The 14,966-nt window shown below is 41.9% G+C and overlaps 1 protein-coding gene across 1 annotated transcript in view; it reads right to left on the minus strand.

The window, feature by feature from the left end:
• RIPK4 (receptor interacting serine/threonine kinase 4) overlaps positions 1–6,454 on the minus strand; it is a 36,369-nt gene extending 29,915 nt beyond the window's left edge. The window contains exon 1 of the mRNA XM_050934305.1: positions 6,202–6,454. Within this exon, the coding sequence (XP_050790262.1) occupies positions 6,202–6,383 (182 nt within the window). The 5' untranslated portion in view covers positions 6,384–6,454. The remainder of the gene's footprint in view (positions 1–6,201) is intronic.
• Positions 6,455–14,966: the final 8,512 nt, after the last annotated feature.

Below are 14,966 nucleotides of genomic sequence, written 5' to 3' on the forward strand. Positions count from 1 at the left end.
ATGCTCTCATTCATAGCAATAATTTCTATATACAGGAAAATATCAAGAACTCTTATTCATTACAATAAGCCTGATGCCTATACCAAAGAAATTCTGTAAGAGCTATGGCAGTCAACCTCTAGCGGACGGGAACAGCTCTCAGCCCTACTGAAATTGCTCTATATTTTTAAAGAGCCAACCTGCGTCCCTTATTCTGAAGCCTAAGTGATTCACTTCTCCCCCCATGGGAGATTCACCCCGCCAAGACCAGGGCTGGGTCTTTAACATGCAAAGAGTTAGTATGCAAGCATTCCACAAGGACCCTCACTTTCCTAGTCACATGCTTAAAATACCTTCACAAAAAAAGGGACGGACAGTGGAAGCATCTCATGGAAATAGAGAGGAGGAAGCAAGGATAAGAAGCCTGCTCTGGATGTTGAAGAGTTAGACCAGTGGTTCCCAACCAAGGGTACACATACCCCTGAAGGGGTACATCAACTCATCTAGATATTTGCCTAGTTTACAACAGGCTACATGAAAAGCACTAACAAAGTCAGTACAAAACTAAACCTTAATACAGACAAAATGAGAAAGCAAGCAATGTGTCAGTACTAGTGTGCTGTGACACTTCTGTATTTTTATGTCTGATTTTGTAAACAAGGAGTTTAAGTGAGGTGAAACTTGGGGGTACACAAGCAGTGGCGGATTAACAAATCTGGCGCCCCTAGGCCCTCAAAAAATTGCCAGTCCCCCCCTCACGCCAGCTCACCTCTGCTCCCCCCGCAGCAAGCCTGGGAGGGAGGGGGGAGAAGGGGAGTTGCAGCACACTCGGTGGATGGCAGCGGTGGAGCGCAGGTGAGCTGGTGCGGGGAGCGGTTCCTTGCACCCCCCGGGTTACTCCCAGCGCCTGCAGGCCCAGCTCACCTCTGCTCTGCCTCCTCCGAGTGCCACTACTCACTTCTCCCTCCCAGCACGTTCACACGGCAAGCCTGGGAGGGAGGTGGAAGGAGGGAAGCGCAGCATGCTGGGGGAGGAGGTGGCAGGTCAGGGATTTGGGGAAGGGGCAGAATTGGGGAGAGGGTGTGAGCAAATTTGTCGCCCTAGACTTAGGCCTAGGCGATAATACGCCGCTGTACACAAGACAAGTCACACTCCTGAAAGCAGCAGTGGTCTGGAAAGGTTGAGAGCCATTGACTAGAGCATCTAAAAGGCTGAGCCACAGGAGTGGACATTACCAGCTGAGGTCAGTGTCCCTATTCTACAATATCTATTGTTTCAGAAATACTGGTACTCAGCCCACAACGGCCCTTATTTCTGACAAGCGCACTCAAACCTTGCAAGTTAGAAATAGTGACCAAGAGACCAGCTAAGCATTACTAAATAGCAATGTAACCAACTCATGATTTTAATTACATCTCATGCTTTGTTTCTTCCTAAAGTCCTAGCTCAGAGGCTCTCAAACTTTTGTACTGGTGACCTCTTTCACATAGCAAGTCTCTGAGTGTGACGACCCCCCCCCCTTATATATAAAAAAAATGTATTTAACACCATTATAAATGCTGGAGGTTTGGGGTGGAGATTGACAGCTTGTGACTCCCCCATGTAATAACCTCATGACCCCTTAAGGGGTCCTGAACCCCATTTTGAGAACCCCTGCAGTCATGTGATTATTAGGGCGGTAGATTAATCACAGTTAACTCACCAATTAACTCAAAAAATTAATTGTAATTAATCAGTTTTAATCACAATGTTAAATAGAATAAATTGAAATTTATTAAATATTTTGAATGTTCTTCTACATTTTCACATATATTGTATTGTGTTGTAATTGAAATCAAAGTATTTTTTACAAATATCTGCATTGTAAAAATGATAAAAGAAATAGTATTTTTCGGTTCATCTCATACAAGTACTGTAGCGCAATCTCTGTTGTGAAAGGGCAATTTACAAATGTAGATTGGGGGGGGGTTACATACTTCATTCAAAACAAAACAATGTAAAAGTGTAGAGCAGGGGTAGGCAACCTATGGCACGCATGCTGAAGGTGGCACATGAGCTGATTTTCAGTGGCTCTCACACTGCCTAGGGCCTGGCCACTGGTCCAGGGGGCTCTGCATTTTAAATGAAGTTAAAATGAAGCTTCTTAAACATTTTAAAAACCTTATTTATAACAATAGTTTAGTTATATATTATAGACTTATAGAAAGAGACCTTCTAAAAATGTTAAAATGTATTACTAGCATGCAAAAACTTAAATTAGAGTGAATAAATGAAGACTAGGCACAGCACTTCTAAAAGGTTGCTGACCTCTGCTTTAGAGCCTACAAGTCCACTCAGTCCTACTTCTTGTTCAGCCAATTGCTAAGACGAACAAGTTTGTTTACATTTACAGGAGATAATGCTGTTTTCTTATTTACAATATCACCAGAAAGTGAGACCAGGTATTTGCATGGCACTTTTGTAGCCGGAATTGCTAGGTATTTACATGCCAGATATGCTAAACATTTGTATGACCCTTCATGCTTCAGCCACCATTCCAGAGGACATGCTTCCATGCTGATGATGCTTATTAATAAAATAATGTATTAATCAAATTTGTGATTGAACTCCTTGGGGGGAAATTGTATGTCTCCTGTTCTGTTTTACCTACATTCTGCCATATATTTCATGTTATAGCAGTCTTAGATGATAAAATGAACAGCATGTGCTGGGTCAAGGAAACTTTCACTGCAGATTTGACAAAATGCCAAGAATGTGAGATTTCTAAAGATAGCTATAGCACTTGAATCAAGGTTTAAGAAACTGATGTGCCTTCCAAAATCTGAGAAGGATGAGGTGCGGAGCATGCTTTCAGAAGTGTTAAAAGAGCAGCACTCCAATATGGAAACTACAGAACTCAAACCACCAAAAAAGAAAATCAACTGTCTGCTGATGGCATCTGACTCAGATAATGAAAATGGACATATTTCGGTCCACACTGCTTTGGATTGTTATTGATCAGAACCAGTCACCAGCACACATGCATATCCCCTGGAATGGTGGTGAAGCATGAAGGGGCATATGAATCTTTAGTGCATCTGGCACAAATATTTTGCTACCCTGGCTACAACAGTGCCATGCAAATGCCTGTTCTCACTTTCTGGTGACATTGTAAACAAGAAATGAGCAGCATTATCTCCTGAAAATGTAAATAAACTTGTTTGCCTGAGCGATTGGCTGAATAAGAAGCAGGACTGAGTGGACTTGCATATTCTAAAATTTTACATCATTTTTAATGCAGGTTTTTTTGTACATAATTCTACATTTGTAAGTTCAACTTTCATGATAAAGAGAGATTGCACTACAGTACTTAGTATTTTTTAATTCACCTAATATATTTCCTTTGTTTTATTACAGTGCAAAAACTTGTAATCAAGAAGATAAAGTAAGCACTATATACTTTGTATTCTGTGTTGTAATTGAAATCAACATTTGAAAATGTAGAAAATATCCATAAATATTTAAATGGTATTCTATTAACAGTGGAATTAATCATGCAATTAATCACATTTCATTTTTTTAAATTGCTTGACAACTCTAGTGTTTACATGAAAATCTCCACTTCATTTAAAAAAAAAAAAAAAGTTTTGAAACCTCTAGTTGTGAAGAAAAGCTTGAGTGACATGACATGAATATAATTTAAGGGCTCCATGACCAAAACAAAGCACACCTTTATCTCCTCCCTCCCCCATCTCATAATTTTTAAGCTAATCACATGGTATTTTGGTGTCTGACTCAGGATTTCTATATGCACTACAGCTGTAGCTGTGTCAGTCCCAGGATATTAGAGAAACAATGTGGGTGTGGTCATATCTTTTACTGGACTAACTTCTGTAGTGAGGGAGACACCAACAGAAGTTGGTCCAATAAAAGATATGACCTCACCCACCTTGTCTGAGGATTTCAGAACATTTGAGGGTGACAGTAATGCAACAGTTACTAGTAAGTTTTCTGCAGTACATTTTCAGAGTAATGAAGTCTTTGTAATGAAAACCTACTACAGCACTTTACTAATAATTCACAACTCACTCAACAGTAAAATTCTTCTGCTGCACTCCCCCACACCCCAATGTTCTCAAAGAGAGTAAGATTTCCAAAAGTGACTGGTGATTTTGAGGGCTCAACTTGTGCTTTTAAGGACCATGATTTTCAGACAACTTGGAGCACCAGTGACCAAAAATATGGTCCTGTTAGAATATCTGAATTTGGGCACTTAAGATTTTTGCCCATCTATCTACAAAAGCAATCAACCTAATGGTGGGTAGCTCTTCCTAACATATTTGACTCAAGCAACTTACATTTTGTCAGTAACTACACACCAACCCTTTAGTACTCTAAGTGGTATGAAAATTACCAAGTGATATATAGAACCCTTTTTTGTAACAAGATAGGCCAAAGGTAGATTTTGAAGCAATTTTTAAAACCTGCACATCCTTCACCAGGAGACTGTGAACAAGGAATGTGAATGGCTACCAAATGCCCCTTGAGCGTAAGGACAGAGAAGTGCCTACAGGATATGGACTGTCACACACAGCTGTCCAAACAGGACTTTTTTCTAAATCCCAGGCCTTTTCCTCCAGCACAAACTCCTTCCTGCCAAAGCCACCCCATCCCCACCTCTTTCCTTCCAGCTCTCAAGTGCCCTGCTGAAGGGGCAGGCAATACTGTACTGCACTGCATGCTAACAAGCTTTTTCCTTTTAGCATCTGTTGTTCTCCTCAAAACATTTTGCTTATTAAAGCAAATTGGACTTTCCTATTAGAAATACTGTTGTAATTTAACTACAGTATTTACACTCTTGCCTCGCCCTGCCGACTCTGTAAAGCTGTTTCCAGTGATTATTTTCATAGGTTAACATGCACAGCAGAAGCACTATACCAAGAACTTCATGCAACAAATAAATAAAAAATCCAGGGAAAACAGGAGGGTGTGGAATTCTCTTGCAAATCACTTTCCGTTGCTAATCAGACATTTCATCGGAGATAAGATTTCCATTTTACTGTCAGTTAACAGAAAGGAGTTAGATTTCAGAGTAGCACCCGTGTTAGTCTGTATCCGCAAAAAGAACAGGAGTACTTGTGGCACCTTAGGGACTAAAACATTTATTTGAACATAAGCTCACGAAAGTTTATGCTTAAATAAAAGTGTTAGTCTCTACGGTGCCACAAGTACTCCTGTTCTTTTTAGAAAGGCGTTAGATAGCTTCAGGTACTACACTTGCTCCTACAATCCCTGGCAGTTTGTGATTTTATAGTCATTTTTCTGTTTTAAGCCTGGTTTTTCTCTCCACTCTTGCTGCGTTGAAGTCACACGCAAACAGGAGAAATTGACTAGAGCCAGAGGAAACAGTGGAATTGAACTATGTATGAAGGGCTTTGCAAATACACAGAGCAAACAAACTCAAAAGAGAGATTAGAGGGAAAATATTTCTCTCTTTCAGTCCCAGCAACCTTGGGTGTTACTTTGAACAGCAGCAGAAAGATTGAGAGAGAAGTGTGAATTGGAAGTTGGCTATCCCCCTTTCAATGGAAGTAATTGCACACACCTTTTTGTAGACTTGCATGGCAAAAATCTCAAACTACACATTTCAGCAGACGAGTCACTTTGCGTGCGTCAGTGCAAAAGAGCTGCACTGATAAACTGGCTTCATTTGTTTCCAAATCAAAACGGGCGGAAAAAACCCCGATCGTGCTCTACCTCCCTTACCGCCTTCAGCTTAGCGCTCCAAGTGCAAGTCTCAATCAAAAAGCATTTCAGTTTTTAAATGCATTGGTGAAATGAAGAACGTGCTCCTCGGAATAACACAAGCCCCAAAATTGTCATTAAAAAGCCCTTCTGGATTTTTGCATATGAACTGCAACGCCTGTAACTCCTAGCTTCTGTAGCGACTATATTGCAATGAGAAAAAAATTAAACTCGATGCACAATTTTTAAAAAAAAAGTCACATTTAATCTACTTTGTTTTTGGCTAAAATAATACCAGCTCTTTTTCATTAATCATCGCAAATCCTCACTTACTACAAGTAAACCTTTTATTTGAGAGAGCCCGCTTAGGGCTTTTCAGCTGTCAGCTAGAACTCTGCATGCCAATTTCCACAGAGACGCCTCATCCCGTGCACTTGTGCATACACATTTAATAGGAAAGCATGAACAGTACACATTGTAATTGGGACAGGCACTTACTTTTCATCCACATGAAGGCTTGGGGAGCACTTGATTGCTAGCCATGTTTTCCAGTGTATATGTCGCACTTTGTAAACCTGCCCAAATCCACCTGAACCAATCTTCTCCCAGCTAACAAATTCACTGGAATCGAAGGTTTTCAGCAGCCCCATTTCCCAATGGGAACTGCTTTCCTTTTCCATGGTGTCCTCTTATTCCTCCCAGGGTGATTTCTCTAGTCACTTGAGAATTTCTGACAGACTGCTTCCCTCTCTTCCAGTCCCCACTTGTTTGCTGCTCTGCCTTTCCCTACCCAGGTGACTAAGGTGTATTCATTAACCAAACAATTACATCACTTCCTGAGTTCACTTCTTGCTGCTGTGCTATGTAATCTGAGCAGACACAACAGTTCCAATCAAACAAGCCGTTCCAAGTGTGGGTGTAGTTAGGAATCTTTACTGGACAAAGGTTATAAAACTGTTCTGGAAAAAGTAAATTCACAGCTATCCTTTTGTGTATATTTGCTTTATCTGTCTTAGTTATAGACAAACATCCCTACATTTCCCTGGAGCACTAAGCAACTTTTTCTCCCTCATTGTCACATCCCTAAAAACAAAACAATACTGAATAGCCACCTCAATCCTAACTCATCAGCATAGTTCCAGGTGTAATTTATAACTGTTATATAATTTCTCCCTCACTTAATAGAAAACTACATGCAGTATGCATGTGTACATCATCTGAAACCAATAGAGTATATTAAATATGAAAAAGTAACTTCTTCCTCCTTAGATTTCAAGGCTCCTTATCCCCCAATAGCAATATCAGTTAAAAAAGAAGCTTCTGATCTTACAGTCTTACACATTTGCTTAACTTTACGCACTTGAGCAATCCCATTGATTTAAACAGGATTACTCATGTTTAAAGGTAAGCAGCTGTGTTAGTCTTTGCAGCATCAGTACCAGATATATTAAACAAAACTGATTTCCTTGCCTAAATTACACACCTTATGCTATTAAAACTTAATAAAACTAGTTCAATGTTCACTTTTTATGTTGCATGTTTCAAAGAAAATGTATTAGTCTATTTTGTGGATTTTTTATAGCCATTTTCTAGAACATTTCACTTCCCAGTTCTCAGGTAAGAGCACAATGCTGAAGTGTTTGGTTTGCAGATATTGCAAGGAATAGATTTTCTTCCCACAGATTTTATGGCCGGAAAGAACCACTGTGGTCTAGTCTGACCTATTGCACAACACAGTCATTGTTGCCAACTTTTGTGATTGTATTGAAAATCACACATTATTTGCTGTTTCATCTTATCTTAAAGCCACAGCTCCTGTAGTCAGGTGGTTACATCAGAATCTCAGGCTTCATTTTTAAAATAAGTTAAGTTTGCAACCCTCATGGTCCTGGAGAAAAGTTTGTAAATGTGACCCCTAAACACTCAAAAACTAGAAGGAAATAAAAAGAACCCAATATTTTTAAATCTCCTTATTTTTAAGCCAATGATGATTTGGGGAGTCTGACACATTAATTTTTAATAATTCGAGTTGGTAGTATTGTAACAGAGCATACAGTGTCACCCAGGGAATTTTGTTCACCCCTGATTCTGCAAAGCTCTCCATGATGTATCCATCCATGAACAACAATTTGTTGGATTAGGTGTTTAAAAAAATATATCAGGCTGAACAATGTTAAATATTATTTAACTGGTCTTAGGTTTCATTAAAGCTTATTTTTAAGAAGTGTCAATTTTGGCCAAATTTGATCTGCCAATGTCAGGTGAGAATGTTTAATGTTTTAAACCTCTTATTGCCAAGTACAATTTAGCCAAATTATATTGTAAATACTCTATCATTCATAAGATATCTCATCCATTACTTACCAAAACAGAACAATTGTCATTGATATGTCTGCATATACATTTCCTAGGACCAACCCCGTCATTTTAATAAAATTGTGGGTTTGGTTCAGCTGAGTTGTGACAAAAATAAATTGAGATGCACACAAAAATGTAACGTTTTAATCATAATGGGACAAATCCTGAAGTTGTTGCTCATGACCTGATCCTGCAAAGACTCTGAGGAGCACCATTGACTTCAACAAGCATAAAGTTAAGCCCTTTTCTGATTAATTGTGGTCAATGGAAGTTTTGCCTGAGTAGTAAAACTGGGAACCAGACAGTAGCTGTCTCCTCTGAGTCCGGTCAACCAGGTGGGATGCTAGGTGCCCCAACAGCCCCCATGGGAGAGCCACCCACAAACTTACAACAGTATGACTATGTCACTGTGGATTTGACAACTCTACTCCTCTGAGTGACATAGTTATACCAACCTAACCCACTATGTAGACAGCTCTATGTCAACAGGAGACGTTCTCCCATCAACTTACAAGCATCTTCACTAAAGTGCTACAGTGGCAGCTTTTTAAATGTAGAACTGCCCTCAGTCAGTCTCTGGGCTTTCCCGAGGGCAGAGACTGCTCAGCTCAAGGGGTAGGAAGCAGGGTCATGCTCAGTCCAGCCGGGGAGAATATGAGCTACACCCCCGAAGGAGTACAGCAGAGGGCGTGTTTTCATTGCTTGCTTAGTCACTGGAAACAAAGGGCTAGATCCCCAAAGGGACTTAGGTGGTGTTGCAACACTGCATGGGAGGACAAGGCAGGAGTCACTCATTTAACCTTTAGCCCAGTAGTTGGCGTATTCACTGAGGATGTAGGAGATCCTGGTTCAGTCCCTTCTGCTGCCTGATAAGGAGAAGGGAATTGAATAAGGACCTCCCACTCTCAGGGAATGCCTAACCACTGGACTACCAGAGTGAGTTTTGCTCTGCCTCAGTTAGAGACGAATGGCTTCAACAAGAGACACGGAGACCATGTCTACAGTAGCACTTACGTTGGCAAAATTTTTATTGCTCAGAGGTGTGAAAAAAACACCACCACACACCTGAGCAACAGATGCGAGCAAAACTTAGGTGCTTGTGTGCACAGAGCTATGTTGGTGGGAGACGCTCTCCCACCAACATAGCTACCGCTGCTTGTTGAGCTGGATTTATTATGTTAATGGGAGAGATTTGTTGATGGGAGAGTTCTCTCCCATCGGCATAATGCAGGTACATGAGCGCTCTTACGGTGGCACAGATGCATCGGTACAGCTGTCCCACTGTATGCTTGTAAGCATAGACATGGCCTGAGAAACCCCCACAATCAGAGTATCCCATACCCCCATGGTTGGGGCACTCACCTGGGAAGCAGGGAACCCTGTTCAAATATGTTCTCACCAGGGAAATTGAACTGGGGTCCACAGGCACTGACTTTCATTTTTCTGGGTGGGTGCTCCACCCCCACTCCACCCTGAGATCCTGCCCCAATCTTCCCCTTCCTCCACCCAAGACTCCACCCTTGTTACATTTCTTCCTGCCCCTGAACAGGCCCAAAGCACCCACAGAGTCACTGCTTAGGCTAGGATCTCCCACATCCCAGGTGAGCTCTCTAACCACCAGCCTAAAGTTTATTGGGGTGGGTCTTGCCTCCCCCCACCCCTCCAGCTGTTGTGTAAGGAGCTAAGTATGCCCCACAAGCATGGTACGTGGAGGCACACCTATCTTCCCCTGATTTGATGATTGCAGTGGGGTTTAGGAAGGAGACTGAGAATATGTACTGCTACCTTGGGCAGGCTTCCACATGCCTGAGGCAGAAATGTAGGTGCCTAGAGAACTGTTATAGCAAAAACTTAGGTGCCAAGAGAGTTTAGGCACCTAGAGTTAGGTGGCAGCCAAGCAGGAGTTTTGTGGATACCAGTGGCGCTTAAATCTGGCCCTTAAGCACCCAAGTGCCTTTGCAGATCTAGTCCCAGTTCTCTCACTCATATTGTTAAACTCAACGCCATCTGGCAAAAAGCTACCAGTAGGCCCAACTAAAGTCCTTAGAAACTGGCTACCAATTTGGTTATTCTTCAAAATGTCCTGCTTTGTTTTCAGTTAAAAAAAGCAAGGGTCTGTTCAAGTGACAGCAAAGGTTTTATGGTCAGTCTCACACATCCACCCCTCTCTCATGGAGAGGTAATCTCCAGATCCAGCAGGGATATTATCTTGCAACCTGACTGGCAAAGGGCCAAATCTTGTCTCTACTCAAGCAACATTCTCAGTGAACTCACTGAGAATATGGAGGTTTTGCTGGAGGAAGGGCAAATACTGTGGGATTTGACTCAAAGGGATGAAGGAAAAGATATGAGGCAGTAGCCTTAATCCAAGCAGTGATTATCTGAGATATTGGGGGTGGAAGAAGGCAGTTGGTAACCTTTGTTATAGATTCTCTTTACTGTGGTGCTCTGCACATGAAAAATATAAGAGGTGTGAAGGTCACATGATGCAGGGCAACAATCAACATGCAAAGTCTTCTCACAAAACAAATCTCTGATTTTTAAAGTGAATACCAGACTATTGAGGCTATTGTTCTGGCAGCTAGTGTTTGAACTATTTAATCTGGCAAATTAAATATCAAACAGAAAATGTGTGCTACGTCTATTAATTAGGGATAGCAGCCCAGTAGTCACCCAAATGAAGCCCTTTTCCATTTTGTCTTTGCAAAGATCTGTGTTTAAAAGGCAATTGTTTAAGGCATTTTAAAAAACAGCCTTAAAATGATTCAGAAACATCAAGTTTGGGATTTAAGGGCTTGTCTATACACAGAGTAGTTCTTGACTAACTCCACATGTGATAAGCTCATTCTGAAATGACAATGCCTTATTTCTGTGGCAGGACCCTAATATTGAATCCAGGCCCCCAAAATGGCATCCCTAGACTCCATGTCAGAGCGGTAACACTTTGCTTCTCCCCTTGATCAGCAGCATTAATGCTAAAGGTCTACAGCACCACAGCAGCCAAGCCCCCTGATTGGCTGGGCAGAAAGCATTACCAGTGGATACCTGGATTATACAACATCCCAACAGGCAGAGGAAGTTGTCTGAGCAACAGGCTATTGCTGCCCAGACCGTCTTGTTGTCCTGCTGTCTCGCCTGACTGTGCCTTGCCAGCTTGACTGACCTTGTCTCCCTGTCCTGCAACCTGGTCACTGACCCCTGTGAGAATTCCAGCCATTGCCCCAGGCTGCCTTTAATACCAATTGATCTCCCAGCTTCCAGACCACATGCACACCACATGACCATGGCTCCAGATTGACTCTAGCCTGCTTTGGCCACTGGGCGTTACATCCTGTTACTTTCACAGCATCTAAACAAAGACATTGGATAAAAACAAATACTTTTACTGGACACTTGCAACATAACAATACTAATTACTTAGAATTCAGAACATCACCTGAAAACTCCAAAACAGAGAGGGAGAAAACAGCCTGCTCTCCAATGCAGGGAAACATCAGTCACCATGCTTTAAACTCCCTTTCCAGACTGCCTGCTGGACAAACTTTGCTACAAAACCTCTAACATGCAAATAGGACCCAGAAACCCCTCCCCTCTTAATATGATAGCTTGTAATTCTAACCGTCCACAATGCTCCACAGTTCCCGCTTGGATTAAGAGTTAATCAGGAACAAATCCATGTGTAGACAAGCTGTTATCCAGCCTATGTAACCACATTATCTTATTAGTGTTACTCTTGCCCTCCATCCTATTGTTTGTTGGGCTAACTTGTTTCTTGTCTTGAATTGGACCACAGTCATGGAATCAGATAAGACATTTGTGCCCTAAGAGAGCCCCAGTAAGTCAGAGCAATTTGCAGAATCAGGGGCTTAGACTGACTGTACACTCTTTGTGCAGCACTTAGTACAATGGGGCCTGTGGGCCCCAGTCCAATAATAATAAAGTAATATACAAACATTTGCCTGACTGGAATAATTGAGAACATTGTTAGAACTAAGCCAGTTACGATATTTTAGCAAAAATACGAGTTAACGGGGGGGGGGGGAGAGAAATCCATCCAGATGTACTTAGCTGAGAGCTAAAGAATGGCATACTGCAGTAGTGAAGGGTCAAAGCCTAAAAAAGCAGCCATATGAAACCAGGTCCTGTCTATTTTGGGATCAGGTGCCTGCCAGCTCCAGTATTGTTTAAACAGGAGTGTTGCTAACCAGGTTCCATCAGCATTTGTCTGATCAAAGCACAAAAGTCTTTTTCTGCAAAGAGCCATGTTATAAAATCATGCCAATAGAATTCAGTTAGCATGACTCTGAACCCCATGCAACCAAAGCCCTAGAAAACTACACATACACACGATTATTATGCACCAAAGCGGCTTTATTGTTAGTAGAAAGCTCTCTAAGGCCTGATCCTGCAACAGCACCTGCTTAACTTTATGGTGTGACAGTTACAGCAATTTCATGCAATATCTTACTACATTAAGTTTGTGTAAAGTTGTGGGCCAGAGATTAAATGTAAACCCATGGGGGAGGGTGATTGCAGTCCTCCAGGAACTTAAAACAGTGGGGAGTGATTAGGCAAATTCATTCAGGTTGTAACACCTCTAGAAAGATACCACCACCTGGAGAGGTTCACGTATATTGGTTTGAAGTGTCTTCTCCAGATACCAACAGACAAAGAAAGGACTTTTGGATAAAGAGTTTGAATTGACTCAGGACCTTCTTTCTGATCCAGCAAATGGAAAGAATTTTCTGTCCAAGGCAGATCCTGAATCCTTAATGAAGGGTTGGAAGGACTGACACTTGCCAGAACCTGAGTTTGGCGTGAGGGGTAGGTTCTTGCATTATTTTTAAAATGTTCTCTTTGTAATGCTTTTTCCTTAAGAATAAGTGTGCTTGCTTAGAAAGGCCTATGTGATAATTTATAACCACTGGCAATTACAGCAGTTCATAGCCTTCAAAGAGAAAGCAAACCACAGACACGGTCCTGTTTAAGCAGTCTGGCTTGCTGGGGAACTGCCAGCATAGGCAAGAAACTGTGCAGTCTTGAAATACCCATCAAGAAGAAGAAAAATGAAGGTCTTTGTCCCCAGAAAGGTGATGCCAGAGGAGCCAGAAACCTAGAGCAGATGCCCTTGCTGCACCACAGAGGTGAATACAGGTGCAGTTGTTCTGAACTGTGACATATGCACTGTGATAACTTTACACACTGTGAGGCTAAGCACATGCAGGACTGGAGCCTAGAGAGCCAAATAATTTTGTGCACTCTAATTAATCAAGATTCATACGCCATAACATTACTAGTAAGCAATTACATTAAAATTAGCAAGGAAAATTCCTCCACCTTACTCCTTACAACACATTCATATTTCACTGTATCCAAAAATAAAAAGTGATCTAACACTGTTCTGCCTCGACTGACTTATTCCCATATTGGCTTTATCTTGAAGATCATGATGGGTGAGTTAGTTGTATAATATTGTTTCCTCCTAAGTAAAAGCCACAGTAGACAGCTTCGTCCTGGTTTCTGGGTAGGGTACAGATGATGGTATGTGCCAGTGAAGGTTTCAAATAAGAGCAAAGAGATTCTATTTTTTTGCCACCTAAAAAGGGAGCATTTTAGTCTTTTGGGCAATTTCATATGTACAATGTAAATATTTGTATGTCTTAGATGAGCATGATATCCTTTAACAAACACTTCACATGGCATTTTGCTGATAGGAAAGGGTACCCTTAACACCCAGGTAATGCACAGGAACTCTTTGGCCTTAAAGCACTTGAATTTTCCAGGATGCCAAACAAGTGAATTCTTTAGGGAGGGGAGGGAAAGGTACATTCACTAACTCTAAAGTGACAGTAGAGCTACCTCACTGCAGTCTGGCCATGGTTCTAGAACTCAGAAACCCACCATTTATGCTGTCAAACCAGCTACTACCTCCAAATTGTCCCTTTCTGGCAATAACCCTGGGAGATAGGACAAGAATTCCACATGGGTCTGGATCTCCTAGGTAACCTGTTGAAATGTCCACTCACTGAGGGCCCTAGCTCCTTACAGCTGCCTGATAATGAGCAGAGGCATTTGAAATCAAAGGTGCAAAAAAAGCCTGGGAACTTGATTTGGGCACTTTCTGCCATTTAATGTTTTGTACATTAACTTTTTTCTTTTGAAGAAAAGCTTATGAATCTAGAACAACGTTCCAGGAATCTCACTCTGAAGCCTAAAATGCCAGCTGAGTCAGTGTGAAGTGATGGAAACGTCTGCAAGTAGGGTTGAGAGCTCTTTGTGTTCAGAGCATCACCAGGTTGGTTCATCATTGGGTTTCACTGTCTGTTAACATCTAGTTTTTAAGTTCTTAGCCATTTTCACTTTATGAATTACACCTGTGCACTGTACAGCTACGATAAGGCAGGTATCCATGCTATGCAAAAGTCCCAGACCACTGTGATATCAGAGGTAACTCAGCCCATCACCACCAATATGCTATGTGGATGCTAGTTTCATCTGTTGCATGAGGGAGACTGTTCTTCAGAATCACCCACACAGCAGCAACACAGCCCAGTGCTGCCTGGGCGGGAGGGCAAGTGGGGCAATTTGCCCCAGGCCCCACAGGGGCCCCCATGAGAATACAGTATTCTATAGTATTGCAACTTTTTTTTAATGGAAGGGGCCCTCAAAATTGCTTTTCCCCAGGCTCCCTGAATCCTCTGGGCAGCCCTGACACAGCCAGCACACATGAGAATTCAAAAGACACATAGCCCCTCACTGCAGCACACACCCCTCATTGTCCACCCACAGAAATCCACACAACACAGCCCACCCACACTCATGCTAACCCCAAATATCACTCTGGAGCCTACTCTGTCTGTTGGGTCAGTGTGAAGCAATAGAAGCAGCTACACACATGGTTGAGC

The sequence above is a fragment of the Gopherus flavomarginatus genome, chromosome 1 (genome assembly GCF_025201925.1).
Source record: "Gopherus flavomarginatus isolate rGopFla2 chromosome 1, rGopFla2.mat.asm, whole genome shotgun sequence".
Taxonomy (NCBI): Eukaryota; Metazoa; Chordata; order Testudines; family Testudinidae; genus Gopherus; species Gopherus flavomarginatus.